The 27,892-nt window shown below is 43.2% G+C and overlaps 1 protein-coding gene across 1 annotated transcript; it reads right to left on the reverse strand.

Moving 5' to 3' along the window:
* Window positions 1–26,385, reverse strand: LOC119449978 (CWF19-like protein 2). Its single transcript, XM_037713302.2, is given in 19 exon segments — window positions 1–238; window positions 4,791–4,892; window positions 10,467–10,547; window positions 10,707–10,736; window positions 10,738–10,863; window positions 11,721–11,819; window positions 11,821–11,838; window positions 13,176–13,270; window positions 17,099–17,213; window positions 17,326–17,391; window positions 17,464–17,538; window positions 20,020–20,456; window positions 23,424–23,609; window positions 23,694–23,910; window positions 24,659–24,874; window positions 25,537–25,665; window positions 25,814–25,924; window positions 25,994–26,059; window positions 26,125–26,385. Coding segments are annotated over 19 exon segments (2,340 nt in total). The 5' UTR covers window positions 26,143–26,385; the 3' UTR covers window positions 1–85.
* Window positions 26,386–27,892: the final 1,507 nt, after the last annotated feature.

The following is a 27,892-nucleotide window of genomic DNA, read 5'->3' on the forward strand; positions in this document are numbered from 1 at the left end:
GTGTTCCAATAACATTTATTCGTTCCCTCTCTCCTGATGGTTCAATGTAGCAGCAGCAAAGAAAAAAAGATTTTAGTGCTGTACACTAGGATGATTCAGTTTTGAGCCGCTCTGTCCAGTCGTAAGGTTCCCACCATTTGGAAAACTCCAGGACTTTCTTCTTTTGCTCGTCGAAGCTCTCATGCCGTTGCTTCAGCCAGAGCCTGGGCTCTGAGTCCAGCATGCCCCCCACCACTTCCTGAAATGAAGTAAACATATCTGCGATTTCAAGCACAATCTGCACAGAAACCACCATAACCACTCATGCAAACACCAGAATAGTGCAGGTACTGTTTCAATATTCCTTTAGACTGCTCTGGGATTTCTCTTCACTTGCAATTACTTGCTAGCAGTAAGAGGATAGCAGACAAAAAATATGTGATAGAGAATGGAATTGAATATTAATTATAACACTGAACACAGCAAAGCTGAATCTGAAGCAAGGCCTACTTTTTCACTTGGAATATGTACGTGGAACAAGGAGTTAGCCATCAGCAGTTTTAATTTTTGACAGAAATGGCTTAATTATGAGATGTCCACTAATCAAATGAACGTATGCTATATACATGAAGGGACAATAAACAAGTTTTAGCATCGCCGAAATTTCAAAACAATGAGAACGGTGAGTAACATAACACATTATTACACATACAGTGGAACCTCGTTGATACGATTCCGCGTAATACTTTTTCGGGATGCTATGTCTTTATTTTATTTATTTTTTTTGCAATAATACGATTTGGTTGGATAATACGTTGGATTTTCGGATGATACGCTTTATTTTCCGGTTCCCGTGAAGATTGTATGAACAAGATTCCACTGTAGCGGCATATCTTCTCTTAACAGTGTTAGCTGTAGAAAACAACCGCTACATCATGCAAACAATATATTCTGGAAAACCACAGCTTTGGTTGCTGCTACCTATCAACTCAATTCTTTCTACCAGCTATGTTTGCCCTCAGTGCTGATTTATTACTATTGTCTTGGGTCACAACCTTGTCATGCAAGACAATAGTGCTCACTTCTCGTCAATGTCTTTGTGGCACAGTTGGTGCCTAATGTGCCAATTTCTGAAAGCAAAAGTCCAAGGTTTGATAGCTGCTAAGATGCCTTCTTTCTGAATTCTTTTTTAACTTTAATTGAGGCATGACAATGTGATGATCAGAGGAGCCAACGATGACAGCAGCCTACGGCACACCTACAAATACAGCTGGCAAGTTAACCAAGCTAGAGTGCTACATATTGAAGCTAGATTACTTCATCCCTTCATTTATGTTGAACCAAAACATTAGTATTGATGATTGTACTGTGTGACGTTAGATATGACAGCGATGGGAACTTCATGAACTTTTCGTGGGTTCAGATTCTCGTCCTACTTTAAATTTACAGAAAATTGCCAGTCTGAGTTTGCTGTAATGTCTAAAGGGAATGGAACGTTTTAATAATTAACTAGCCTTGGTCAGTCATCACAACAGCCCATCGCTTTGTCAAGAGCTGGAGTGGTAAGCTGAAAATGCCCTCACAATCCAACTTTTACTTCTGACATGCCAGATCTATGAACTCGCTAAGCGCGACCCATTTATTATTTCAAGAACAAAATGTAAGAATATGTTTCACCACAGCTTCTCAGTGTACTGCCCATTACAAATATGACCTTTGGAGCACATTCATGGAATTCAACCACCAAGTATATGTAATCTTTATTTTTAGATTTCGAAAAGCACAATTCCTCAATATGAAAAACGTAGACCTCACCTGCATAACGCAATTTTAACCTCTTCTCCTTTAGATGCAAACAGAAATTTAGTGGGTACACAGGTACAACTTCATACCTGTCAACCTGCAAACTTTTGACGTTTGCACTGAGCATACACCTTTCAGCTTTTGTGGGATACACATTCACTTTGGAGGTAAATGATAGGTTACCTTCAAATGTGGCACACAAACAGCAGTGACTGGCAAGAAGCACATAGTTTTAAATTGAATAGCTCTCTTTGGCTCTTTTATTTGGTTTTAGTCGTGGCCGAAGACTGGTGGCAGTTGGACTTTCACTGCTGATACAAAGGACATGCGCCCTCACGCGACTGAGTTGCGAGGTGCACGTACATCACCAAACGACAACTATTGTGGCTCTTTGAGGCCGCACACGCTGTCATGTGAGAGCTTTGGGGCATCTGAAGGCTTAAAGGTGGCCAGCGCTGGAGACAACACACATGACAAATATGTATAGCCACCTATACTACTGCTACAGATGTGCTGGTTAACGGCTCTGTTCACTGTGAAATGACAACAAGCTCTACCTAATATCCTCACTGCAACAAATATGTACTTTCAAGTGCCTCAGTTCTTTTAAAGGGGCCCTGAACCACTTTTTTTTTTCTAAGTAGAGAAATGCATTTGAAGTTAAAATAGGGTATTTCAGAAATACTTTGCTGCAAGAAGTACTTTTACTTTATATGCCCCTCCCCTCTGTAATGTATTTATACCCTGAGGGTACTGAAAATAAATAAATAAAAAATGTGTTCAGCAGAAGTGGAGTTATTGCCAATCGAACACACCCTTCACGGTGCTTCCTCTCCTTCTTCAATGCCTTTAACTGCGAAGGCTACGGCGGAGCGAGAAATGCTGAATGTCACTGTGGCGCACAGTTCAAATTTGATTTTAGACGTTCACGTAGACATAAAGGACAAAGCTGGTCCGCACCACAGTCAGACTGCACTCAAGCCTTGTCGTGCACAAAGCAAACGCTGCTCACTGCATGTAGCTGCAGCCTGCTACATAGCGTAGATAGCGTGGCGGCCGCGGGGTTCCAAGACAAGTCCACTGGCTAAGCGCGCTGCGGTTTGCTGAGGTCAACCGCGTTTGGCTTACATTTGGCATGTCGTAGGTGCCGAAATTGGAAGTAGTGGCGCCTACAATAACATCCACAATCAAATTTGAACTGCATGTCAACGTGACATTCAGTAGGCAGAGCGTTGTGGGCACGGTGCACTCCGCCATAGCCTTCGCAGTGCAAATCATTGAAGAAGGAGTGGAAGCACGCGATGGTCGTGTCTGACTGCCAATAACTCTGCTTTTGCTGAATGCATTGAAGCACTCTTTGCAGCAAAGTATTTCTGAAATAGCCTATTTTAACTTTAAATGCATTTCTCCACTTCGATAAAAAGTAGTTCGGGCCCCTTCAAGACTTTTTCGAGAACAGAATAAATTTTTTGTAGAATAGTTAAGCTTTAAAAAAATTCGGGAAAGTCGGCAAGTATGCAATCTCAGCAAACAAGCCAATGGTTTACGACTGCCATTTCGGTAGCATGACTATAACACATAAGTGACCTCGCACAACTTCTATCAAGCAGTAGCAATTACACTCGAACCTCATTATAACGAAACAGGATATAACGAAGTGGATGAAATTCCCCTTGAAGTCCCCATAGAGATTGATGTATTTAACACCTCGCTTTAACGAAGTGAAATTGTCCTGCTAATGGATATAACGAACTAGATTCATCTCCGAAACGAAAAAATACCTGACTGCTGCACGCCAAGTAGATCGCTTTCTGCAGCGTTCGGCACTCGTTTGCCGTAGCAGTTCAAAACTACTACATCCCCGCGTCGAGTACGTCGTCATGCAACACTAGTCTTTCTCACCGCTACGCGTAGCTGCGCACAAGCAGCAGTTCACCATCGCACTTCTTCACTGACCTCTCTCTCTTGCGCAGGCCTGGCTGTGCAAGCCGGGCCACACTGCACGGCTACGCGCGTCAGTGCGAAAGATTAGTACATTTACTTTCTCTTGCACTACGACGCACCGCACAAGTGCAGCGGGGCCTGGCCTCACAGATCTCCCCGGCGCAATCTTGGAGGTCACACCCAGGCCGTGCATTCACTTCTCCCTCTCCTTGCAGCGCGTCGCATGAGCTGGCAGCTGGGCGTGGCCTCCGAGTGCAACCTCGAAGGCCACGAGCCGGCCGAGCCAAGCCGGCGCGGCAAAGTTCCCTTGCCTCTTAGATCACACAGCGGAGCGCTGTGTTGCGTGCCGCGTGCTGCTCGACTAAGCAGCCAAGTGGGAAGCGGACGCGAAACATTATCACAATGCAACAAAAGGCAGCTATCTAAAGGCTGTCGCGTCAGATGCTAAGTTGTGTGTCGCACAGGCCGAAGATTCTTTTGTTTTATTCAAATTTAACCGCATGCTTGGCCATGTAGAGGTTCGCGGGCCGCCAAGCCGTCTTCTTATTTCCATGTTTACAATTGTGCATCCCATTGGGCATATATTGCAGTACATTAGAATAACTGATGTAATCAAGTAATTTTGGCTCCCTCTTCAATTTCGTTATAACGAGGTTCGAGTGTAATTCCAAAGGAAAACAGTTTTTGAACACACCAACTAAAAATAATGAGGTGCAAATAACATCTATTGTTTATGCCTCAATTGTGCCTCTTTAGCTATGCTCATTTAATGTGAACAATACTCTCTGAGACAGCTATCTGGCCAGCATCAGCAAATGAGTAATCTTTTTCTCTCTTCTTTCTTTTATTTCAGACAATTTCCTTAACCTTAATGGCACAAAAGGCATCACACGTTACCTCCTGCCAAAAGACTATTAGCCATATTTCACTTAGACTTGTCTTTCTGGTTCTTTCTTCTAGTAAATATTCCTATTAGAGGGCCTGAACACACCGGCACAGTAAAACTTTAATGTTCTTGACACCGTGAAAGCTGACCCCCAATCAATCTACACTCCTGTCAGTACCTTTCCAAAATAAACGGGGAATTCTTTTTCATCTTCAACAACATGAGCAAATCCTCCTTGGAGACCAAAATCAACCGAGAAGTAGGGCAGCCCTCTGGGAATCTGAAACGGTAAGAAGGATTTTATTAGATGGCATAAATGAGCAGGATCTTTTTCTTCCCCAGCTTACAGGTCATGAACTTCATTCCCAGCTATGGGAGGCCAGATTCCAATGCAAGTGGAATGAATCTGCCTTTGTGAGACTTTAGAACCCATGGAAGAGCCCCATGTGAACAAGATTCATAGAACCCATTTACTATGTTTTTTCTTAAAGACCACAAATAAATTTATGTGTCAAAACCAACCAGTGCCTTCCACCCAGAAGACCAACAAAATCCATACTCACCCCTGCTCTCTTTCAGAGTCTACAGGTGTAATATATTCTTATATGTCAAATTTTGCAAGGACCTAATATTTAAAAAATGAAGCCACATATGGTGCCATGTATGGCCATGGTCTAACCAACTGGTTTCCAAACGCTCGTAATGCATGTTCAAATATCAGGGCCATCATGAAGTTTTTCTTTTATATTTTTCCTACATGCAAGGGGGGGGACAGCTCGAACAGCTTTTGGAGTAATTTTTAGAACAGAATATCTTAGGTTCTTTAGCAGAATATATTGAAATATATTGGATTAGAGTAAACCTTGGAGTGTTCTGCTCCAAATTAAAAATTTGCAGCTCCGAATATGTCCTTTTCTCCCCGTTAACCTGCTGGATAAGGACACATTCGGAGCTGCAAATTTTAAATTTGGAGCAGAACACTCCAAGGTTTACTCTAATCCTTCCTTTTTGTATTAAAAGGGTACTGACATGACATTTACAACTATTCAGTTTTTTGCTTTAAATGAAGCTCCTAGAACTCTAAACCTTTACGACTAGTATTCAATTTTTTTCTTTAAATGAAGCTCCTAGAACTCTACACCCTAGAACTCTAAACCCTATAAAAGGTAGTGACAAGCCTCACAGCATTGCAAATAAATTAATGTACCAGATTTTTTACAGCCTGTTTCGGTTTCCTTTCCCAGGATTTTTTTTCACGTTACTGTGTCGTGACATCACAACACAGTATGTAGTCACGTGGGAGCAGGACATTGTGACGTTTTGACACTCGCTCCGTCTCGCACGGTCATCCGCTATGCTGCTACATTGGCCTTCACAATGTGTAGCAGCATACGAGGCGACCTAACAAGTCGGAATGAGTGTCAAAATGTCGCACTTTCCTGTTCCCCCACACTGTGTCACGGCATCATGACACAGTATCCTCTTGGAAATGAAACCAAAACTGGCTGTAGAAAAGCTGATATATTAATTAAATTATTTACGACGCTGTGAGGCCTGCCACTATTTTTTTAGAGGCTTAGAGCTCTAGGACCTTCATTTAATGCAAAAAAATGAACAGCTAAAATTATAATTTCACATGTACACCCTTTAACTCCTGCAGTCAGATCCAACTTCAGAGTGCGCAAAAGATTGCTGTGTTCCTCTTCCTAGTGCTTACTAGGTACACTGAAGTCCGTATAATTCTAGCTAACAACTTGAACAGCATTTCGGATTCCTGTCACAGTGTCAGACATTTAAATTGAAACAAATACTCGGTGTTCGAACATGCAGAGGTTTGAGATGGTAATTTCGAGTGAAAATCCCATTTCCGCATGCTCAAGCTCTCCGGCACAGCTCCGTCGTATACTAGAAGAATTTCTCCGTACTGTGTATCGGCAGGGACCACGTGACGCCGGCCAACACGACAGCGTACTTGCAGGTCTGTTCACACTCAGCTAGATGGTTGTGTTGCACGCTACAGGCATTCTTCCAAAAATCCAAAACATGATATGCAAAATGCTTTGTAAGCCAGCTTGTTTTCGACCATTAGTAACAAGCACGCTGTTCCCCCATTCATGTGGCTGATCCGGAGCATTGTGGCATTTGTGCTTTTAATGACTATATGCAATTGTCACTGTACCGAATTCCCTTACCGGTATCACAGACACATGCCTTGCTTATCACAGTCAACATTCATGGCATGGTATCAAGCCAGTCAGGTTTGCAGGGTAAGTTTTTTCATGCGTTACTCTCAATTGGCATTCGGCACAAACATATTCTTCACTCCTTTCCATTTGCATTTTGACATTAAACATCAAATTTTCATTGTTTAATGGCATAGATGTCAAGGTCACCATGTGATCATAAACGTTCGCTGCAAGGCCTTTTAATGCAGTTGTAATGCGGTAACTCACAAACCACAGTGTAGCTTTGTATAAAAGGCACTCCCGTTATTTCAACCCCTTTATGGTCCCCTTAGACCTTGTGCTAGAACCTAGAGCAACAGGTGAGAAGATATTAGTATTCAACAAAAGCACAGTAACATTCTTACAACATGGGCTCTTCAAATGACTTTAGACAGAATGTCCTTACTCAAATACAACTTGGGTGCTGCTACGACGTGCACATGGGCACAGCCCAGCTTTGAATGGGCACAGCCCATTCGAAGCTTCTGCATTTACATTTTACAATGTGTACTTGCACTCGCAAATTCGACACCGGTGACCGACAGCAAAACGCGTGTGGTTTACCGGCTGCGGCGACGCTGGCAGGTATGATGAAACACATGTGTTGGCCTCTTGCGGGATAGGTACGAAGATACGAAACTAAGAAATCCCTGATGAAACATGAACACGGGTTCACAGGTGTGCTAATACAGTCACACATTATAGCACTTGAATGAAGCACAATGCAGGCTGGAATGGTGCGATACTTGACAACTGCGGAGACTTCAGATATCTTGAAGACGAAGTTAATAAAACCCAGGCAATTTAATTAGCTGCCACTAACCTTTAAAACTGGCCTGAACACACGTTCTTGGAAGTGGAGCTCAGTGTTTTGGAGCAGCTCAGGCACAATACTAGGCATTTTTATGCTTTTGACACATATTTAAGAATGTTCCAACTAGACAGAAATGACGCCAACAAAGGGCAACGAAAACAGACCTGACAAATGCTGCACTATCAACTGAAGTTTATTGAAGCAGCACGTAATAAATATACCAGAAAAGGGGGGGAGAGGTTCAGCAAATCACTAATGCAGCGCTTTGGCGCAGCTGTACCGCCTCTTTACACGATCCCACACCACCAGGCAATCAAAAGCCCTTGCTCTGACTGCCTATATGCAGGCTATCTCATCTGTAGCCTATAAAAGTGTGAAAGTATTTCGTGATGCTACTAAAGTTAAAACTTGATAATAACAAAGTCGATAAGATCAGCAATTTGCTTTGTTATATCGAAGTTTCGTTATACTGAAATTCAATCTTTTATGCAAGTAAGTACAGTCACTGATGAAATTTTCTTACATGGAAGGGGCCACAAAATTTTCAATATTATCAGGCAATCGGAAAATGCAAATTTGAATTGAATGAGAAAAAGTTATTTCCATGAATTTGAGAGTTGGCGACGAAACAGTTTCATGCCATGTTGATGATATCTTCACATCAGCGGTACAAAGTGAAGCCAAGCAGGCTCTCACCAATGCCATTTTTTAATTACAGTCTACAGTGTATATTAAAAATTCATTAATTTCTACTTAGTCCAGACTATACAATGTTACAGTAGAACCCCGCAGTTACGTTTTTCACGGGACCGTAAAAAAAAACCGTAAGAGCCGGGAAACGCAAGAGCCAGGAAACAGGAAAAATTGAGAAATGGGAGTAGTGTTGAACTGCACACAATATTATTTTAATTCTTACGTGCGACAAAAAGTAGTTTCGCCCGACAGCCGAAGTATCGATTGCGGTGAGCTATACAAAGTAAGAATAGTAGTTTAATCGTCTGTATAAACTTGTAAACATTCGGTTATTAACTAATTAACAAATATAGTGTCAGCGCCCACAGGCAAACATGAACACATCACACTCGATGAGCGCGGACAAGCCGCTGCAGAAGCGAGCGAAGTGACCTTCGTGCTGTTGTCTATTGCTTCAACCCTAACTGAGCGCCGAGAACACGCAGCACGCACAAAGCCACGAGCCGCCGACGCACCTACACTGCGTAGAATCTACCCCCACGCAGATCGCTTTCAAGATAGGGCCCGCGGGACCGCGCGCGCGCCGCCGCGCAGTATGATGCCAGAGCACAACGCTGCCCGCTGCCCCCCCCCCCCCCCCTCGCTCCCTCGCTGGTGCCTCGAGCGCAACGGAAGGAGGCGCGCTTCCTCTCTGCTTTTCTTTCGCGCGCGAGACGCGGTCGTCGGCTCCCCTCGCACGCTTTCACTCGCACATTCAGCATACGGCGCGTGGCGACGTATGCTGTATGTGCGAGTGAAAGCGTGCGAGAGGAGCCGACGACGGCGTCTCGCGCGCGAAAGAAAGCATACGGCGCGCGGCGACGGCGTTATCGCCCTTGGACTTTATACGGAACATCTATGAGCCAAAACCAATTTTAGGGCCGCAACGCGTCATAGACATCATCTTTAGATAGCAAAAGCGGATATCAAAGGCCATACTTTTGCTGGCGGAAACCGAAAATACGTAATAAATGTCGCCCCCAGCACTTTGGGCGGCCAATGCCATCGTCAAGCAACCAAGCCAAGCGACATGAAAAGTCAAAATGGCCGCTCGGGCCGGCGCGGTGTGGCAGTTCGCAACGTATGATGCGGGAACGGTCCCACAGTTGCGACGTAACAGCGGGGTTACCAATGCATTGGGTTCTATGGGAGCTGTGCCGGGACCGGCCGAAAACGACGTAACAGCCGGGAAAACGCAGCACCCGGGAACGTAACAGCGGGGTTCTACTGTATTTACTTTAAATTGACTCATCCTAACCAGGCAAGTCCAGGGCAAAAGTCAATATCATTATGTTTTCAAATGTCATATTGACACTGCTCGGTTGCTACTTAGCAATGGAACTGGTAAATTGCCTTTCTTAGAATATTAGAGAAGAGCCCCTTGTCAAGTTAAAGAGAAGTGTTTTGTTAAAGCCAGACAACACAAACCTCTCTCCAGAAGAAGAAAATAACCACAGCAAGTCAGCAAATAATGAGCCTTTCGTCACTTTGGCACAGATGGAATTTGTTATCTCTAGCAGTTGAGTTGACGCTACAGTGGATTCCGAGGCTAGAAGATAAGCAGACTTCAGTGATTCCTCCACCTCCGAACTCATTTACTGCGACAGCAGCACTACACAGCAGTTACTGCCATATTCAGAAGAACTGGTTCAACACCAATCTGAGACTGATTTCATATGATGGATTCTGAAACTAGAAGTTTAGTGATAGCAGTTACACAAACACTTTTTGCACAGATTATGGCCTCATGAACTATGCACCAGCTGCAGAGAAGGCAACATAAAAAGTTGTTTATTTTTTTAATAAATTGACACCTGTGGACTGTACATTGGGTGCAAACCATAATAAAGAAATTACAGGCAATCTCTAGTGTATGTTCTTTCTTTTTACACTTCATGCTGTAACGTCATTACGCTGAATAATTCACATGTATGTATGTAAGAACCTTAGATGCCTTAAAGTTAATGGCAATGGTGTGCATCGAAATTCTGTGAGGCAAACAATGTCACTTTCTTACACAGGCAAACTGATTTGACAGCTTATAGGTATGAGTCAATACTGATAGATCAAAAGGTGAACATACCGAGTTCCGTAGGCCTTTCTTTGACAGGTCTACAAGCTTTTTGTTTTGGGCCCACTCACTCTCACATTCCAATATAGCTTTCTGAAATACGGAGAGGATCATGTATTTAGAGGATTCAGTGCTAAAACTTGCGCAACCACAGCTATCACATGCAAAAGAGTAGCTGTGGCTGAAGTAAAGTGTTTTCAATGTTAGGCAATGTATGCAGAGTTTGCATACATTTATACACCTTTAACTAACCTTGAAGTACATTGGTGCCAAGTTTCCCGACATCCATGGGCACTGGTATGCACTCTATAACTGCGTGTGGGTGGTGACGGAATGCAACAGCTGTCTCCATAAAGACAGTGTCCTTTCCCATCTCCTCAAACATCTTCGTCAAACCTTTCCTAAACACCTAGATTTTAAAAAATGTTTCAGAGTAGTGAATGTACAACACAAAAGCAGGGCTGTTGCAATGTTAAAGATTCACGCAGACGGTGCCACAGAGAAAAAAAGAAGGCTTCATTGTAACATGACCAATAAAAACAGCCCAAAAGTGCCTTACTACCCTAGCACCCTCGCGAGATGTGAAGCATGTTCCACACCTGCAGAAATATTCATGGAGAGCACACATACAGGGTTCAGTATCCAAGTTATTTAGAAAGCTCTCTAGCAGAGAATTTAATATAACACATGGCACCATTGCTGCTTGCCTAATTCGTCTGGAAAACATGTAAAATAACTGTCATAAGAGCATAGCTGAGCTGCTGCATGGTCACAGTTTCATCATCTGTTGGCAACTGAAGAAAACAGCATAAATACAATGTGCAACAATGAAACTTCGTGGATCAAGCTGCTTCGCGTTTTATGATTTAATAACGTGAAACTATTCCGTGGTCGTAAAAGGTACGTACAAAAAATATTCCTTCAGGCATTAAGCTGGTCAGTTTTTGTGTGCAAGTGCAGGCTTCCAAGCCAGCATCACGAATCTTGTCGCTGGCCAAATCCCAGACAAAAATTTCGTTCAGCTTTTGATGGCAGCAGAGAACACTGGTTTCTGGCAAAAATCTATGGGCACGAAACGTGAGACTGCAAGTTTAATAAACTGCTTTTGTTGTTAAATACATCGTCAAAAAGGCAAAAGAATGATAAGTATGCCGAATGCATGCTCCTCATTGCTAATAACAAGATATCATATTGGCTACTTGAAATTAGGTGAAAAAACAGATAAACATTCATACAACTGCTATTTGCAGAAATTTGTCAACTTACTTGCACCTCGAGCCACACATCTTCGTCAAGCAATGTTCCACAAGCAACATGTGCTTGTGGGACAATCAAACAGTGGCCTTCAGTCAATGACTGATACTGGTGGTAAACATAAGTAAGCCTGGAAAATAAATGAAAATTGGTACTAAATGACAACCAGCTCACTTTGTTCGTTTTTTTTTTTTTTTAACACTGCACACTGTTACTACACAACTATTTCTCCGAAGCAGGATTTTTGACGTTTCCATCTCTGATCAGAACAAAAGCACTATCCAAGCAGGACAGTTTTTCTTATGAATCAGCCTGGGCAGCACAAGAAACAGTCGTGCAAATGCCTTGTCCAATAATTTTAATGCCATACTGTGGTTATTTCAAGGTGTTGTAGAGCCAAGGTCAAGGAATTTCAACAATTGGAAATACCTTCACAAACTAGACTTGTTTTCAGGGAGCAAACATGAGAAAAGCTGACTGGTTAGCTGAACTCAGTGCTAACACAGGAATAGTTAACTCTTTACCTACCATGGGGAAAATAGGTGTTTTTTGTATGTTACGGAAGATGCTTTTTTCTGAAGCAACTACTGCACTCAATATTTAATGTAATACATAAACAGAAAGCAAAATGAATGCACTTTTCAGGCATAAAAGTTTTATTAACGAGATGTATGTCATCAAGAAGATATGAATTGTTAAAATCAAGATTGTGGAATAAAACGGAACAATGTTTGTAAAGACATGCTTGTATCTACTAAGAAAAAATGTTACGCAAATTATGAGATATACAAAATGTATTGCCGTCTATTAAGCACTATCTCCAAAAAAATTAACATTTTTCATTGAACAGGTATTCCACTACAAAAATTAACTGCAAACACTACAGTTGGGTGTGCCGGGCTGCAGCCGCCGATGTTCCGGGCTGGTTTACGTTATCGTTGCTTTCCGACTCAAAGTCCGATGAAAAGTCAGCGTCCTCTGACTCGCTGTTATTCAATGTATCGCTAAGATCAGCCGCAGAGGCAGCAGAATCACGCGCGCCGTTTCCGGAGCCGGACATTTTTGCATTGATTTAAAAATCACCGTTTGGCGGGAAGAAAGCAAACTGCTTAGAAAACAAAAATATTGTTTTTCCTCTTTCACGTCCATTGGTGCAGTGTGTCCGTGAGCGTCACGGAAGGTCTCAAAAGGGGTGTTTCAAACCATCGATAGCGGGCGGCCATTTTTTCGTTCTCTTTTGACGATTGCGAAACTTCGGAGCGCGGGAAAAAAGCTAACTGCTTAGAAAACTAAAATAAATTTCTCCTCCTGCACGTCCGATAGCACAGTCTGTCCGTGAGCGGCACGGAAGGTCTCGAAAGCGGCATTTAAAACCATCGATAGAGGGCTAACCATGCCCAATGGGTGCGGTACGGAGAGAGTTAAGCGCTGTGAAGCTCCATATGCAACTGAAAATGTGCAACTCACCCGTATGCCTATGGCAATGATCAGGTGTTTCTTCATTTCATGGCTGTCGAGGCAGTATTTACATTTCTCCAATGCTTTAGACATATGCTTATGCTCTGTAAAGAAAAAACGAAACAATGGTATTTTAGATTAGTTTTCAAGCACACTAACGCAATGCATATACTAATTCCCCTGATAACAAAGCTGCTATACACAGGGATGGAAGCGACCAAGGGTGTTTTGGAGCAGCAAATTTGGCACATTGGAGCAGGTTTGGAGCAGGAATGTTTCGTTTTGGAGCAGAGGATATGTGTTTTGGAGCATGCTAGGTAACGATCACATGACCGAAAAAACAGACAAATGAAGAACAGTTGTCCTTTATTTGACTTTGCAGAACACTATTCTGTTACAGCGAATCAGTCCTGCGGAAGCCCGCAACATGGAGGAAAGTTCATTAGCGAAAAAAAAATGCCATGCACCCGACGAAGGAAACCCATATGCATTCCTCGGAAACCACTATTAAGTTACATACCGAATGTGCCAACTAAATGTGGTCAAGAAAAAAAAACATAATAACCAAGGGATTTACGAAAACAACCCCTATTATATGTTGATAGGTTTTTGTTAATGCTAGTCCAGAGTTTTCCCTTCTTTCGGTGAGCACAAGCAACTAATATTTAAGTTTAATTAGCTAAAATGAATTATCTCACTTATTGGATAATTAATTCAAATCCTAGGTTGCTTTAAATCCAGTTATCGCTTGTCTCAACATCCTCTGTAACTTCTTCATTCAGATCATCGATTAAGTAAGTTTATAAAGTTAGCTAATTAGACGTACTCGTGCACAATGAACAAGAAATACTGACTGTGACAACCATGAACAACACCCATCAACATACAGTGAACGCCATTCACGTAATGCCCTCGGTTATCTTTGCAATTCTTGGTGACATTCAGTTGGCATAGCAGACTACCACAGAATAAATGCGAAATTACGTTGTTGGTCATTCCATGTTTGCCAGTATTCCACATAACTTGGCGAGAAGAAATAAAAATAGAAATACTGTCATTTATGAAAAGACTAAAAGGAAAAAAAAGTGTCCAGTGGCTTTCCGATCAGCAGCGCCGACCAATACTTTGCACAAGCTTGATTATTATGGCTGCCCCATAAAGTCAATGTAAAACAGCGACCAATATTTTGAATGCCAAACAATGATTTCTTAAAATTTTCGGACTCTATCTGCGCAAGTCGTGTCGTGCACATGATTGCCGCGAACGCAATTTCTGTCGTTCACGCACTCTCCGACCCCTTACGACCGCCATTCCCCCGACCGCTACGGTAGGCTAAAACCGAAACCTTACATCCTCTGTTTGCGTTTTGCGGCCGCAAAAGTCTCATTTTGTATGGTGTGGTTGTGCAGAATACAGAGTACCCGGAGTGCAAATCTGAGTGATGATTACGATTACCGTGCTAGGCCATCTCGTCGATGCTTCCGACGTACAACCCGACCCGGAGAAGGTTCGAGCAGTAACGGCTTTTCCTGTACCTCAGTCTGTCAAATATGTTCGGAGTTTTGTGGGGCTCTGTTCTTATTTCAGACGGTTCGTGAAAGATTTCGCAGCAATCGCTCAACCGCTCACTGAACTTCTGAAGAAAGACGTGCCTTTTATGTGGGGTTCCCCTCAGGCTGCCGCATTTTCACAGCCTTATCTAAATCTAACAAAGATGTAATTTGCCACGAAAAAAGTTGGAAGGCGATCTGAACCTCTAACTGACATCAATGACAGACAATACCCGTATTCTCAAACAATTCTCAACTCAAAGCTCTCCCTCCACTCCACTGAATAAAGCGCAGCGCCACCCCTCGACTGATGAAGAATCTAGCACTTCTCAAACTTTGCCTTGGATGACCATGAAGCACACGGACCGCTTCTGTCAAGGTGTGGTGCTGCTACCATTTACTTTCTGTGTAGAGGTGGAGTGTTGAATGAAGGAACATTCTAGAATACAAGGGAATGTCTCCCTGAGCGAGCTGGGGGTGAGAACGGGGCGTTTTAACCATAGAATATATTCTAAGGCCTGCATCATCACAAAAGACAGTGCCTGCGTCTTTGACCAAAGGCGCAGTGTCTCAAAACCCTTGCTGTCCCGAGGGTGGAATGCGAAAACACTCCCGTTACCACTGGTACCAATAGCCCAGAGAGCACAGGTACCAGATCTATTTTCAGGATCTGCAAACATTTTCAGAATGACTCTTTTGGGTTGGCCCACGAAAAAGGCTAGAAACATACCGGATACGGAAGAGCAGGGGTAACTTTCCAAGAAAGACACTGTCTTTAAAAAGTGTGTGTCAGAATCTAGTAAATATGGTACCGTACTTACTCGAATCTAACGCACACTTTGTTTCCGATAAAACTAGGTCCAAAAATCACGTGCCATTAGAATCGAGTACGACCCTAAATCTGCGTTAACATATCGCCATAGGCATTTCAAAATGGCCGCCTCGTACGCGCTTCGAAGCCTAGCTGCCGTAGCTTCCTCCATGTGCTGTAGTACGTGTGCTTAGGCATTAATCTACTATCTGTCTTCCCATTTTCTGCATTTGCTCTATCAGCACGAAATGCAGAGTTCATCGTGATGCCGTATTTAAAAGGAAAGTGATCATGTGAGCGAATATGGAGAGAAATTGGGCAGCGTCACGGGAGTTCGGAGAATCCGAAACCTGCGTGCGGGACTGGCGCAAACGAGAGGGATTTTCGCCAGCAAAGCAACGCGGAAGGGTTTCAGTGGCCCGAAGCAAGACGTATTCTGCAACGATCCACTTCGGCGATACGATTGCCTCGGCCCTATCTTGGAAGCGATCTGCGACGGGCAATTCGCGCGCGCTGTGTATTTGCCGCTTACCGTTCGCATTGAAGCGAGAGCTGTGCTAGCGCAAAGGTCAATTCGCTCGCCGTTGCTGCCACGCTTCGTCACTCCAGTATTTAGACAGGGAGTTTTCCGCTGTTTCCGTGGTCATCGATCAAGATGTGTTCGTGTTTGCTCGTGCACGCGTGACACCATGCTTGTTAATTTAGTTAGTTAGCGAATGTTTATAAGTTTATACGGCCAATAAAAAGTACTATCCTTACTTCGTATAGCTGTCTACTAATTTGCTTTGTCTACTAATCGATGCTTTGCCTTTGGGGCGAAAGTGCAACATTTTTCTTTTTAATTCATCGCAACTTTAGTGCATTGGAAGTAATGTTTTTTTTTTAATCTAAATGAGAGAAAGCTTAATTTCTGTATGAAAGCACGAGGTGCATGGTACTGTAAAGTTCTTTTTCTGTCTTTTGGTCACGCAAGAGGGGTGCGAGTTACAATCAAGGGCGCGTTAGAATCGAGTAAATACGGTAAGTGTGAGAGTACTTGCACAAAGCCCTCATTTCCGTAAGATTACACCGCTGTCAAAAGTCACTTCCAGCTAACAAATGTGTGAACTTGCAGAGGTATTTAAGGCTCCCTAGCAATCCTTGTAAACGAAGACTTCAAATGAGTCCAATCAGTTTTGCAAGTCACACTAAGGTCAAACTCATCTCCACAACCTTACGATATTACTTCGTTCAATTTCATTACTCATAACACACTGCATTAGAACACTCCATTAGGCAAAATTTAAAAAATAAGGAACATGTTACGGCTTACATGCAAGACCCTTGTTCACATACAGAGATACAAAATGAACAGTTGGACATTATCTCTCACAGATGCGCAAAAATATCAACAACAAAGGACACCGAAAGTACTGGACATGTTTGACAATAGATATGTGAAAGGGAAAAATTGCCACCAAGGGCAGCACAAAGCCACGAAGGAAACCCATCTTTTTCCTTTCATGAAATTTTCTCGACCACTGTGGATTTCTACAGAAATGTGTGTGAAAGAGAAAGAAAAATGGTGCTACCTTGAATGGCTTGCATTCTGTCCCTGGCATCTTGTTTTGCAGAAGAATCATGCTGACTTGCTTTGTCCATGGCAGCATCATCGAAGTCATATTCTTCGTTTTTCGAGATGCGTACCTGCACAGAAACTCCCACGTCATGAGCACACTACCAAAACAAAGGCAGAGGAGCTAGCACTCGGACCAAAGGGAATGGCTGTATGCATACTACCAGAGCAATATCACCTCACCTTGCCAGCAAGACGTGCAAACTCAGCATTTTGATCTTCAGCTGTGGTCATTTTCTCCCGCTCGAACTGGATAACAGAAAAAAAAGGAAAAACAACAAATTTTAACACAGCACAAGAATACATTTGTACGCAGCTTACCAAGTTCTTGAGTGAATGCCGGTCATCATCAGCGAAGTATCGCACCCGTTCACCACCTCTGTCATGTGTAGGAACCTGTGAAAGACCACAGATCAACTGCAGTCCTGCGCTGATACACAGTGCAGGCCCAGCAATAGCCTCCATGCATTACGAGACCCTTATTATTTTTGTAGTCAATCTGTAATGGCCTTGTGCACGACTGCCCTGTCAGGCGCTGTGTCCACATTTGTGGACGCAACTTGTTTTTGCCAGCTCTGTCAAGTGATGGCCAAGAAAAGGCAAAGTATAGGTGAATTGAACCTCCTGCATGTTCAGTGTGCCTTCGTTTCACTTCAATGTGCTGCATATTGCAAGAAACGACCACTTTGCTGAAGGCACTAGTACTATGTTTGGTGGGACATTCGACGTGCCATGTCCCGACAGCAATGTCTAAACTTTTTTTTTTCGTTTTTCATAATGCGTACGGCAGCCAATAATTAAATTGTGCATGTACTTTAAGCCTGTGATTAAATTATTTATATGCGAAAATTCAACATGACTGCCTGTGCAATAAATATATATTTAATTATTCTCGACTTATGACAACTCATTAAAGAGGCACGAAGCAACACCCTACCATCTCGTCTTTCTTAAAATGAAGTGTCAAGCACCTTGAAATACAGTAGTGTAAATTTTACACATTTATAGACAGTCCATCATAATTTACACCTGAAGGGAATAGCCTTAGTTGCTTTTGCACCATTTAACCTGATTTAACTAATTCTAATTACTTAGGAATTAACCTATCTGAACCTTGTGATACCTTGTGATCTGTGCACTACAGTAACCATTTCAGAGGTATAACTCTTAACAGGTTGTGGGTTCTATTCCCACTGCCACTGGGCACCCACTGGTTCATATGGGCACAAGTGTACCCCGGCCTAGCGTTCAGCTTTCTTCAGAGGTGATACATTTGGAAAAGGAGCCTGCACCCTAAATTCCCGTCGAAACCCTCGCAAGCGCAAAAATAGAAAAGGAGGTTTGGGCCGCTCCCATGGCAACCATTTCTCATGTGGCGCCCCAAATGCATCTATTGAGGTGGAAATGCCTTCGGGTTAGAGACAAACACCCATTTCCAAGTGTTGGGGTCCAATAATGGCCGAGCATCATGCCAGGGAGCGAGCCTGTACTTATTTTACCAGTACGCACCCGGCAGCAGGCCTTGCCTCCCACCGCCGCGGCGGATGTTATCATTATGCAATGCAATAATAGCTAAAAAGCTATCATTGCATAATTTACAAAAGACTATGTGTATGAAGGTACAAAGTATCTATGGTGTTCATGGCTTCTGCAGCATAGGATCTGGAAATTCATCTCAATAAATCCTTAAATGGATCACACATCCAGTAAGACACAATACGGAGTACCCTACATATATACTCCATTGACTTACACAGCACATGCGAGTACATGATGAGTAGAACAATCTCAGTGAAATACTTGGCCTCTGTTCTACACGAAAAAATAAAATCGCATAGCATTCACACAAAGCATTTCAGACAATTATGGTGTCAGGATTCTCTAGAAGGCCCCTGCGCTACAAGCAATCGGAACTGGAACATGCACAATACAGTGTTCCTTCAATGAACAGTTATGCTAACTGCACCATGATTTGAAGTTTGGCTGTTATCAGGCTAGCCACGAGAACAAAAGAAAAATAACAAGTATAAAGTGAACATTTTCTGGCCACACCAAGTACTGAATTGTCCACATTCAAAAAAAAAAAAGAAAAAGAAAGATTGCAACTACAATTCTGAACAAGTCCAGTTGCAATGTTATTTGAAGGTAAACGACACTGGCAGGCAGTGACAATTGTCACAATGTGGTAGGGAGCATCTCATAGGGCCTAGCGAAGCCCCGACAAAATGTTAAGCTAAGTTTTTCTTGTCTTTTATACTTCCCTTATCTGCTGATGCTATCTATCACATATCAAAATCAAAGCACCTCTTGTCTTTCAGACACGGCTTATTCATCTTCATAAACTGTGAAGCACACCATCATTAAAAGGACATGCTTCAATGACTCTCTGATGTCTCCAAAACCATGAAACGTGGCACATTCTTGCAATGCTTATACGTACACAAGCATACACCCAACACAGTACAAGAAAAAAATTCTGTATACTATGTGTCCCAGAAACAAATGTGCCATCTGTTGCATGTGCACCCAAAGCCTTTAAGGCAGAACTCTCGAAGCTAGAAGATGAATGTTGTAGTAAATCCAATACAGAGTATGACCACTACAGCTAACAGCAGAGTTGATTGCTTGCAATGTTCTTGCACTGAACAAGTTCAGTTGCATGTACAATGGTTTAACAGTAATAGATATACACCAAAGCGGAAAGAAAAATAAAAGAGAATTGTAATAAAGCTTATCATGTGTCAGACCCAGTTAAGCACGACCTTCTTCTATTTGCTTATGCTATGCAGACAACTGCCACAAGGAGGTTCATGAGATAAAAGGCATTAAAACAAAACAACAGTTTCACAAGACAGCCTTCACAAGACAGAAACATACCTTTGCTTTCTTCCTTGATGGCCCACCCACTTCAGACGGCTCCGAAAGAGGATGTGCAAAGCCACGATTGTCAGTTTTAGTGAGGATGACCACTTCCTCGCGAGAGCCACGCTGTGCCCCATCAGGACACGTGGAAGCCCCAGCAGACTCCCTTGCTTTCCTCGCTTCCTCAATTTCTTTCTTCAGTTTATCGTAGAGAGCTGTGTTTCCAAGCATCTCAGCCTTTATGAGTTTTGCACCCAATGCATTTAGCTCCTTGTCCGAGAGCAGTTTAGGGGCAACACGCTCCTCTCTCTGGGTATTTGAACCAGGCTCGTTTTCTTGTTTCAGCTGCTTGGATGAGCTGGACTTCTCTTGTTGCCTCGAGGCTGGCTGTTTTTCCTGCAAGGAATTCCCACCCTTGTTGCGGTCGTCGGGCTTCTGCGCATCTTGTCTGTCTATGAAAAGAATGAATACGGCATTTTTGGCCTCCGAGTTCAGTGAATGTGAAACCCCAGAACAATTTCTACAGTACGGTCAAAGACTGACTTAGGTGGCACATGTTGAAAAACGTGAACAGGCAGAGCTTGGCAAAGAGCAGAGCACTGGCAAAGCACTGGCAAAGAGCACTGGCATGACATTCTCAACTTGACATTTTCAGTTTTGCAATAAATGAAGGTACATGCGCTCTAAACCCTAGAAAAAATATTGACAAGCATCAGAGCACTCCAAATATTTCACTGTAATAATTGTTTCTAGGAACCAGCTTTGATTTTGGTACCTAGGAGCTGGACACATCATGATTAATGGCCTTGCTCTGTTCCTGAGATTGCTGTGGGTTCCAAACACTAACACAGGCAGAAGAAATATGTGCAGAACTCTTATTTTTATGAGCAACATTGTCCTAGCCTAACTGCTACATGACGTCAGAAAATGTTGCATTGTCACGTGACATCACGATAATGGTGATGACGCCAGGTCCCGCAACTTTAGCATTAAATTAAAATATAAGTGTTTCCCAACTTTCATACTTGCCAAGTGCAATTCTTATACCTCTGAGAAGAGTGTTAAGTAGCTTATTAGGGATGGTCAATTTATTATTTATTCAATTAACGATTAACCACTCATCATTTCAGACTTTAATCGATTAATCACATTCGATGCAGGGTTTTTCATCAATGAATTGATTAATCGAAATTTTTGCCAAGTACATTAAAAAGGTTGATGCACAGTTATCTACTTTTCTAGGACCTTATTTTAATGTTTGAGAGGTGGAACCAAGTTAGAAATATAAGTGTATAAACGTTTGATAAATGACAATGTATAATTTGTTAAAGACTAAATATAGTTGGCATTAGTGCTTTCTGAAGAGATAAACAATATATGTTATAAAATACTTAGTGCAGAATTAAATAAGATACATGGCACTAATGAATCCCTGTACAGTGCAGTTAAACAAGAAATAAGAAAAATGGCAAAAGTGAAATGTGAAGTTCAACTAAAATATGCAAGAAATGACAACATGCATAGGGAAAAAAAATTACTGGGTTAGGATTTGAAACCATGTGGTCTTTTCTGCAGAGCAAAGGAATGTCAATTGGCTAGGATGCTTGGGTGAAACCGACGCCTTCTTCGAATGGCCACACAACCAGCATGCAAGAATAGATGCTCGGACGCTATGGATTTGCTGGAATCGACATGAACTCCATCGCTATGTCAAATACATGCTCCAAACCGGCACGCATGCTCTGCCACGTCTTTAGTGGACTGGGAGTGACACGACGATCAATGACTGGGTTGTTATAGTATGCCTTGAATTGCGAGGGCATTTCAAGCCTCCGGCTTCGGGCGGTGTGGTGTCATGTGCAGTGTGGGGAAAGAGATGGAAAGCATTCGTCTCGGCATCACTCGGGACTCGGAAAAACAATCGACAGTCACACTACCACAGCCGCACAGTCACTGCTCGTGCTCAGCCATTCTAGTACAATTTAATAATTTTCACCCCACTCCTGTCAAACTCTCGAAAAAAATTAATCAAACAGGTCTAATCGATTAAGTCGATTATATGAAAGGTGGACATCAATGAAGATGAATCATTTTGCGAGATACTTACAATCGATTAATCGTTCATCAATATTACCAACCCTAAAGCTTATCAAACTTTGAAAATACATATCAGTACGCTTTTAACTGGCTCAAGCTTTGCAACATGTAGTCTTTATCAGAAGTTTCAACACCGCTCTACACAGGGGCGTAGCCCAAAATTTCTTGCGCAAGCCCCCCCCCCCCACATACCCAACCTTTTTTCTTGTCGCTTCGCACTGACATGATTCATGAAACCAGTGCTACTATCATAATTTCATTCCTGGGCGCTTCCGTTTGGGTTGGTAATTTACAGTGAATCATGTCTGGATACGGAAAAATGTGTCGAGGTGTTTGTCAAGGCTTTGGCACTCTGTGAGGTTTTGGGCGAGAATGCGCAACAAATGAATCTGAATGAATCTGAATCTGCTGACGCAAAGGCAAATGATGGATGCACGCTCACACACAGCGGAAGACACAGCGGCCTATGCACTTGCCGCAGGAAATGCAACTCTCTCGTTTGAGGAGCAGGGCGACGAAATCTTCGAACAAAAAAATGCATTACTCGTTTTTGCGCATATTTAAGTTTTCTAGCACAAAGACGCAGCAAACAAGCTATTGCTATGTGAGTAGGTATAGCCTGATCACGCGTGCACTTTCACGTGTATAGCCGTCCTTGACTTGTGAAACACACTTCACCCTGACGAGGACGACGCCATCTACGCTTAACGGAGATTAACGATTAACGATGTCTTCTCCGATCGGGCAGGTTGTCTCAATGATGCGTTTTCGAAGACTGGTCCATTCCGTGGCGGATTGAGAGGCCGTTGCTCCGAACGCCCACTGTACCTGTCGTACTTACTGTGTTTATTGCCCTTACTTTACTTTTACTTAATTTCTTCACAAGCACACGCGCACGCGGGGGGGTCCCATGTCTTTGATATACATGTATAGAGTCTGCTCAAACTACCGATATTATCGATCATGTCGTGTAGACTCTGTAGAGGAAGGCTGACGCTTGCCCCCCCCCCCCCCCTCCGTGGTTGGGTCAGTGAACCCCCCCCCCCTCACCCGAAAAAAATTTCTGGCTACGTCCCTGGCTCTACCGCAGGCAAGATCTGTTGCCTGGCCCCTCTGACATGCTCTTGTAGCATACCTGGTACTGTGAAACACCCAAAATTGAAAACCACTGTTTCCCTCAATCTCTGTGGCTTTGCAGCAATGAAATATCTGCATAAACATGGTACACAGCTCAATGAAAGGTTACTAGCATGCATTGTGGCTTTGGAACTTTTGACAAAGACTAAGCGACCTTCTATAGTGTTATGAAATAGAAATATAACCTTTTGGTTCCTTGTAGAATTCTTTTCTCATCCAGCTGGGCTTTGAAGATGATGATGAGTGCTCCCTTCTGTGCTGATGTTTGCCAGCGTGGCTGTCCTGATTAGCATCGTCGTCATCGCCTGGTCGCTGAAATCTTCCTCTTTCCTCAGACCGCTTCTTTGAGCCTGATGGTAGACTGTCTCTGTCTGAATGTAAAACATTAGCTGAGTGATCATGTCAATCTGAACTTGGTTATATCATTCATATGGAAACATGAGTGACATAATTACGTTTTGTGTGATAACGCGATGGTCTCTCCATCTCCTCATCTGAGCCTGGTCTTTGCATTGCCTTGTAACGTGATTGTCTTTCCTTCTCATCATCCGAGCCTGGTTTTTGCATTCTTCCGTATCTTCTCGACAAGTCATGTCTTCTATGATGCCTTTCACCACTTGAACTAGCCCTTGACTCAGCTTCTGCAATCATGCTCTCCAATTTCTCTAAAGACTAAAACAAAATGAAAGATAAGAAAACAGTTACTTTTCTAGTGATCCCTTTCCTCCGCACAGTTACAAACTGTTCTCTAGAGGAATAACAAGGGATAAGAAGTTACATGCTCCGCTATGTCTACGATAACCAACAGGTAACTCTTTAGGCAGCGATAAATTGCCAAAACGTCAATGACCAGGCCTTGGTTGTACAGTGCAGAGTGTGACGTGACATTGCCTGGCTAAAGCATAATGACATCAGAGTTCGTCTGTTGCCAGTACACAATCGTAAATAAAGAAATCCACTCTCCCTCAGCACCATGTTTGCTCTATACAATATTCAACTTTCAAGCAACAAGAGTCCCAGAGACCGAGCAGCTGTCACATGACAGCACCTTCGCACAGATAAAAAAAATTTAGGGTAAGTAAAATACACAAAGAATTAGGAGCAGAAATTAAAAGATACATTTCTGTCGGAAAACAAAATCTGATGCATTCAATTACATCTATAAAATTTACAATGTCATATTGTCACTCGGTATGTACACGTGCTTTCCTTGCCACAGTTTGTATTTTCTCAGATTTTTGTGACTTTTTCTGTTCATTTAAAATTAGCCTTCACTTTAACTGTCAGTCCTGCTGAACAAATGCTGATCTTCTCACTGCCATCAAAATTTTCTTGGATGCTATGCTATTAACACCATTTGCAAAACAATGAATTGCAACTAAAGTTCAGGAATGTTATGGCAATAGACTTGCTTACTGACCCCATATCGCTCAGCTGCAATTTCCTCCACTGATCGACCTTCATCAGCAGCTTGCTCACGTATCCTCTGGTAGGCACGCTTCAGCCACTTAAGGCCACCGTCACCAACTGCGGATGTGGCTAGTGTTGGCTCAGCAGGCTTAGCTTCATCTTCCTTGGGCAGTCCAATCCCACCTTCTTTCCAGTATGGGTTTAACTCGCGCTCATGTTGGCCAGGCTAAAACAAAACAACATGTTACCAATGAGTTGCAACATCAAGAGGATACCTGCTCTCGCACGCCAGCAATATGGCCTATAAGATGTGTGCAGTGAATTCCTATTTATATTTGAGAGGCATGTAGTCAAAGGTGCACCTGTTTCAGTTAAACACTGCACTGTATTAAGGTGCATAATCACGCCAACTCAAACATTGCAACAGCACACGCTGGCACTTGTCTATTGCCAGGTTCCTTGTGTTTTCTTTCTTTTAAGCTCACCCGATATACGTGGTGGTGTCGTACTTCTGTTTTGATGCATGAAACACACGCAATATCACATACTTGATTTTGATTTGCTGCAACAATTTTGAAGTTTTCTGAAGCCGTTATGATTGATAACTATCCTGTGAACCAGAATGTATGATGTCAGGTATAAAGTAGGGGCAAGTTGTCAACCACCGCATGTTTGTCGAACATGTAAATGCCAACTTGCTCTAAGAGCTTGCAGTTACACCCACTAAGATATATTCCAGCTTTGTGCGATGCCAGCGGCAACGCAATCACATTTGTGATGTCATCGGCGTTAAAGTGCGAGTGTGTGGTATACAATATGCACAGCAGGAGTCAGTCAACATCAGACATCAGTCAGGTAGTACCAGATTCCTTACACTTACACACCCACCTGATCAATGGTCCTCAAAGCCTTTTCTCTCTGTCTGGACCCGCCTGTCCTCTCGCCTCTTCTCTGCGCTCTGTGATCCTTTGCTGATATTGTAGGAATGACATCTTCGAAGTTCATCCACGCGTCCCTCTAGGGTGAATCATGATAAGTGTTCTGCTTGATTGCATGTCAAGCATCGACGCTAGAAAAGTTTTGAACGGTAAACAGCATCACACAAGCGCTTGTCAATTCCTCGTGTGTGTCTAGATAATCAAGGACAATAAAATTCACCCGTTACCTGAACAGTTCTCGATGTGTCGTCTGCGCTTCTCTCCGGCTCTTCGGTCGAACGTACTTTAGACGGCGCCTCGGACCATTCATCGCTGCTACTACTGCTGCTGCTGGAATCCTAAAAACATGCAACCAAACTCAGCTTCAGTTTGCAATGTATCACAAATGCCGCATGCAATAAACCCACCGATTGCCTGGAAGCTTTCTTTGCCTTTGAAGAATGCTTCTTGTGCTTCCCCTTCTTTTTCTTAACCTGTAAATGGTAGCGGCGAGTCAAAACAAAGATTCCCAGTATCGGTGTCAGATTTTACAACCTACTTGAGGAAAAGAATCCATTATCTTCTCAGTAGCTTAATATTTCAAAACAACCAACTAATACCGGCCTCAACGCAAATATCGCATCCGTGTGGGCCAATTGGTAGTGCGCTTGCATGTAGCCCTGGAACATCGATACAAAGTGACGTTTGCGGCAAGAGCAGAAATAAAAACACTTCGACGCTAGTTTAATGTTTAATCCAGCGCCATCACTCTGCTACAACTCTGCATCAGTAGAGTTATGGTCCCTAGAATATAGTAGAGTAGTGCGCGCACACTTCGCGCACTTGACGCGGCAGTGGACGGCTCTTGATGGCTTGTGATGTCCACATCGCCCCACACCCCACCGACGACAAAACATAAATTTAGAAAAGCTCTGAGAGGCGCAGTAGCTTGTTTAGTGTAATAAAACAGATCAAAAAGCGGTACAAAAGCATTTAATTTATTATTATTATTATTATTAATCACTGTTGGAAGCGTGCATTTATTTTTATTGCCTCCGAGATTTTAGCGCACAGCGCTTCGCGTCGCTACTAGCCACTGTAGCGTCACTACCATAGAGTTTCTCACTATAACAGTGTGAAACTCTATGGTCACCACCTTAGTATAGTGCCTAGAATATACTTATATTCTAGGCACTATAGCCATAGCGTCGTCTCAAAGGGTGTACACTCAAAGAGTGTACCATATTCTAGTACACTCTAGCCGTACCCTCACGTAATTCAAAGGCGCCAAATTTAAACAGGGCAAAGCAAGAAACAAACGCCAATAAAGGTGGCAATGAAGCACGCTCACAAATGACAAAGATTTCGCAGAGTTCTGCGCAAATATTTCAATAAAGAAAGAATGCGCTTTGGCGAAGCAACTCCCACTTACAAGCACTGGCGGATCTCCTCTGGATCCGCCAGTGAATTCCGCCGGAGACTTCGCAGAAACATACGCTCGAGACGCTTGTGCTGCAGTGCCAAGGCTGTTTACGGGTCTGATCTGCAGCTCTTCCATTTGCTATCTGCAAGGCTTGAGCGCAAGTGTTCTGCTAAAACCCGCAAGGCTGAGAAAATTTCAACTGCGTGAAAGGGAAAGATTGTGCCAGCTAAAAGTGACAGAAACAGTGGCGTACGTAGCCAGAATTTTGCTGGGCAGGCCGCATACTAACACACTAATTTCGGGAGAAAGGGGGAGGGGGGAGGCACGTGCCTGGTGTTCCACCTCTTGGCTACGCCCCTCCACGGGCACAATCCCAAAGAAACACTCGTACAAATTTCTCAGAAAGGAAGCCATCAATAAAAGCTGCCATCAGCACGCTTCCTGGGTAGCCGGTTTCTGCCCTAAGAGATAAATTGGAAGCTGAGCTAGCATCGTGAAAGAAAGATGGTAAAACGATCGACAGCTGTAGAAGCGCTGGAATATTAATGCATTAGCATTCTTAGGGTACTATAGGACTTTCCGGGGGCTGTCTATCTATGTGTGTTTGTATCTAACTGTTTCCCCACCAACCTTGATCAGTGTGTAGTCCATATCGTCGAATGGTTAGAGCATCGGGCTGCTATGCTGAGGGAATAGGGTTCGAAACCAACCACCGGACCAACTTGGGTGACTGAGTATGTGGCAATGTGCACATATGTGCCGCTCTTCAACGAACGTCTTTCCTGCCGACATGGCGGTCACTGTGTGACTGTGTATGTACCTGCTCTACAATGAAACTCTTTGACGCCGACTTGAAGCACTGGGCATGTGCCAATCGGTCTGTACCGGTCTTTAATGAACCTCT

Source organism: Dermacentor silvarum, chromosome 4 (genome assembly GCF_013339745.2).
Source record: "Dermacentor silvarum isolate Dsil-2018 chromosome 4, BIME_Dsil_1.4, whole genome shotgun sequence".
Classification (NCBI taxonomy): domain Eukaryota; kingdom Metazoa; phylum Arthropoda; class Arachnida; order Ixodida; family Ixodidae; genus Dermacentor; species Dermacentor silvarum.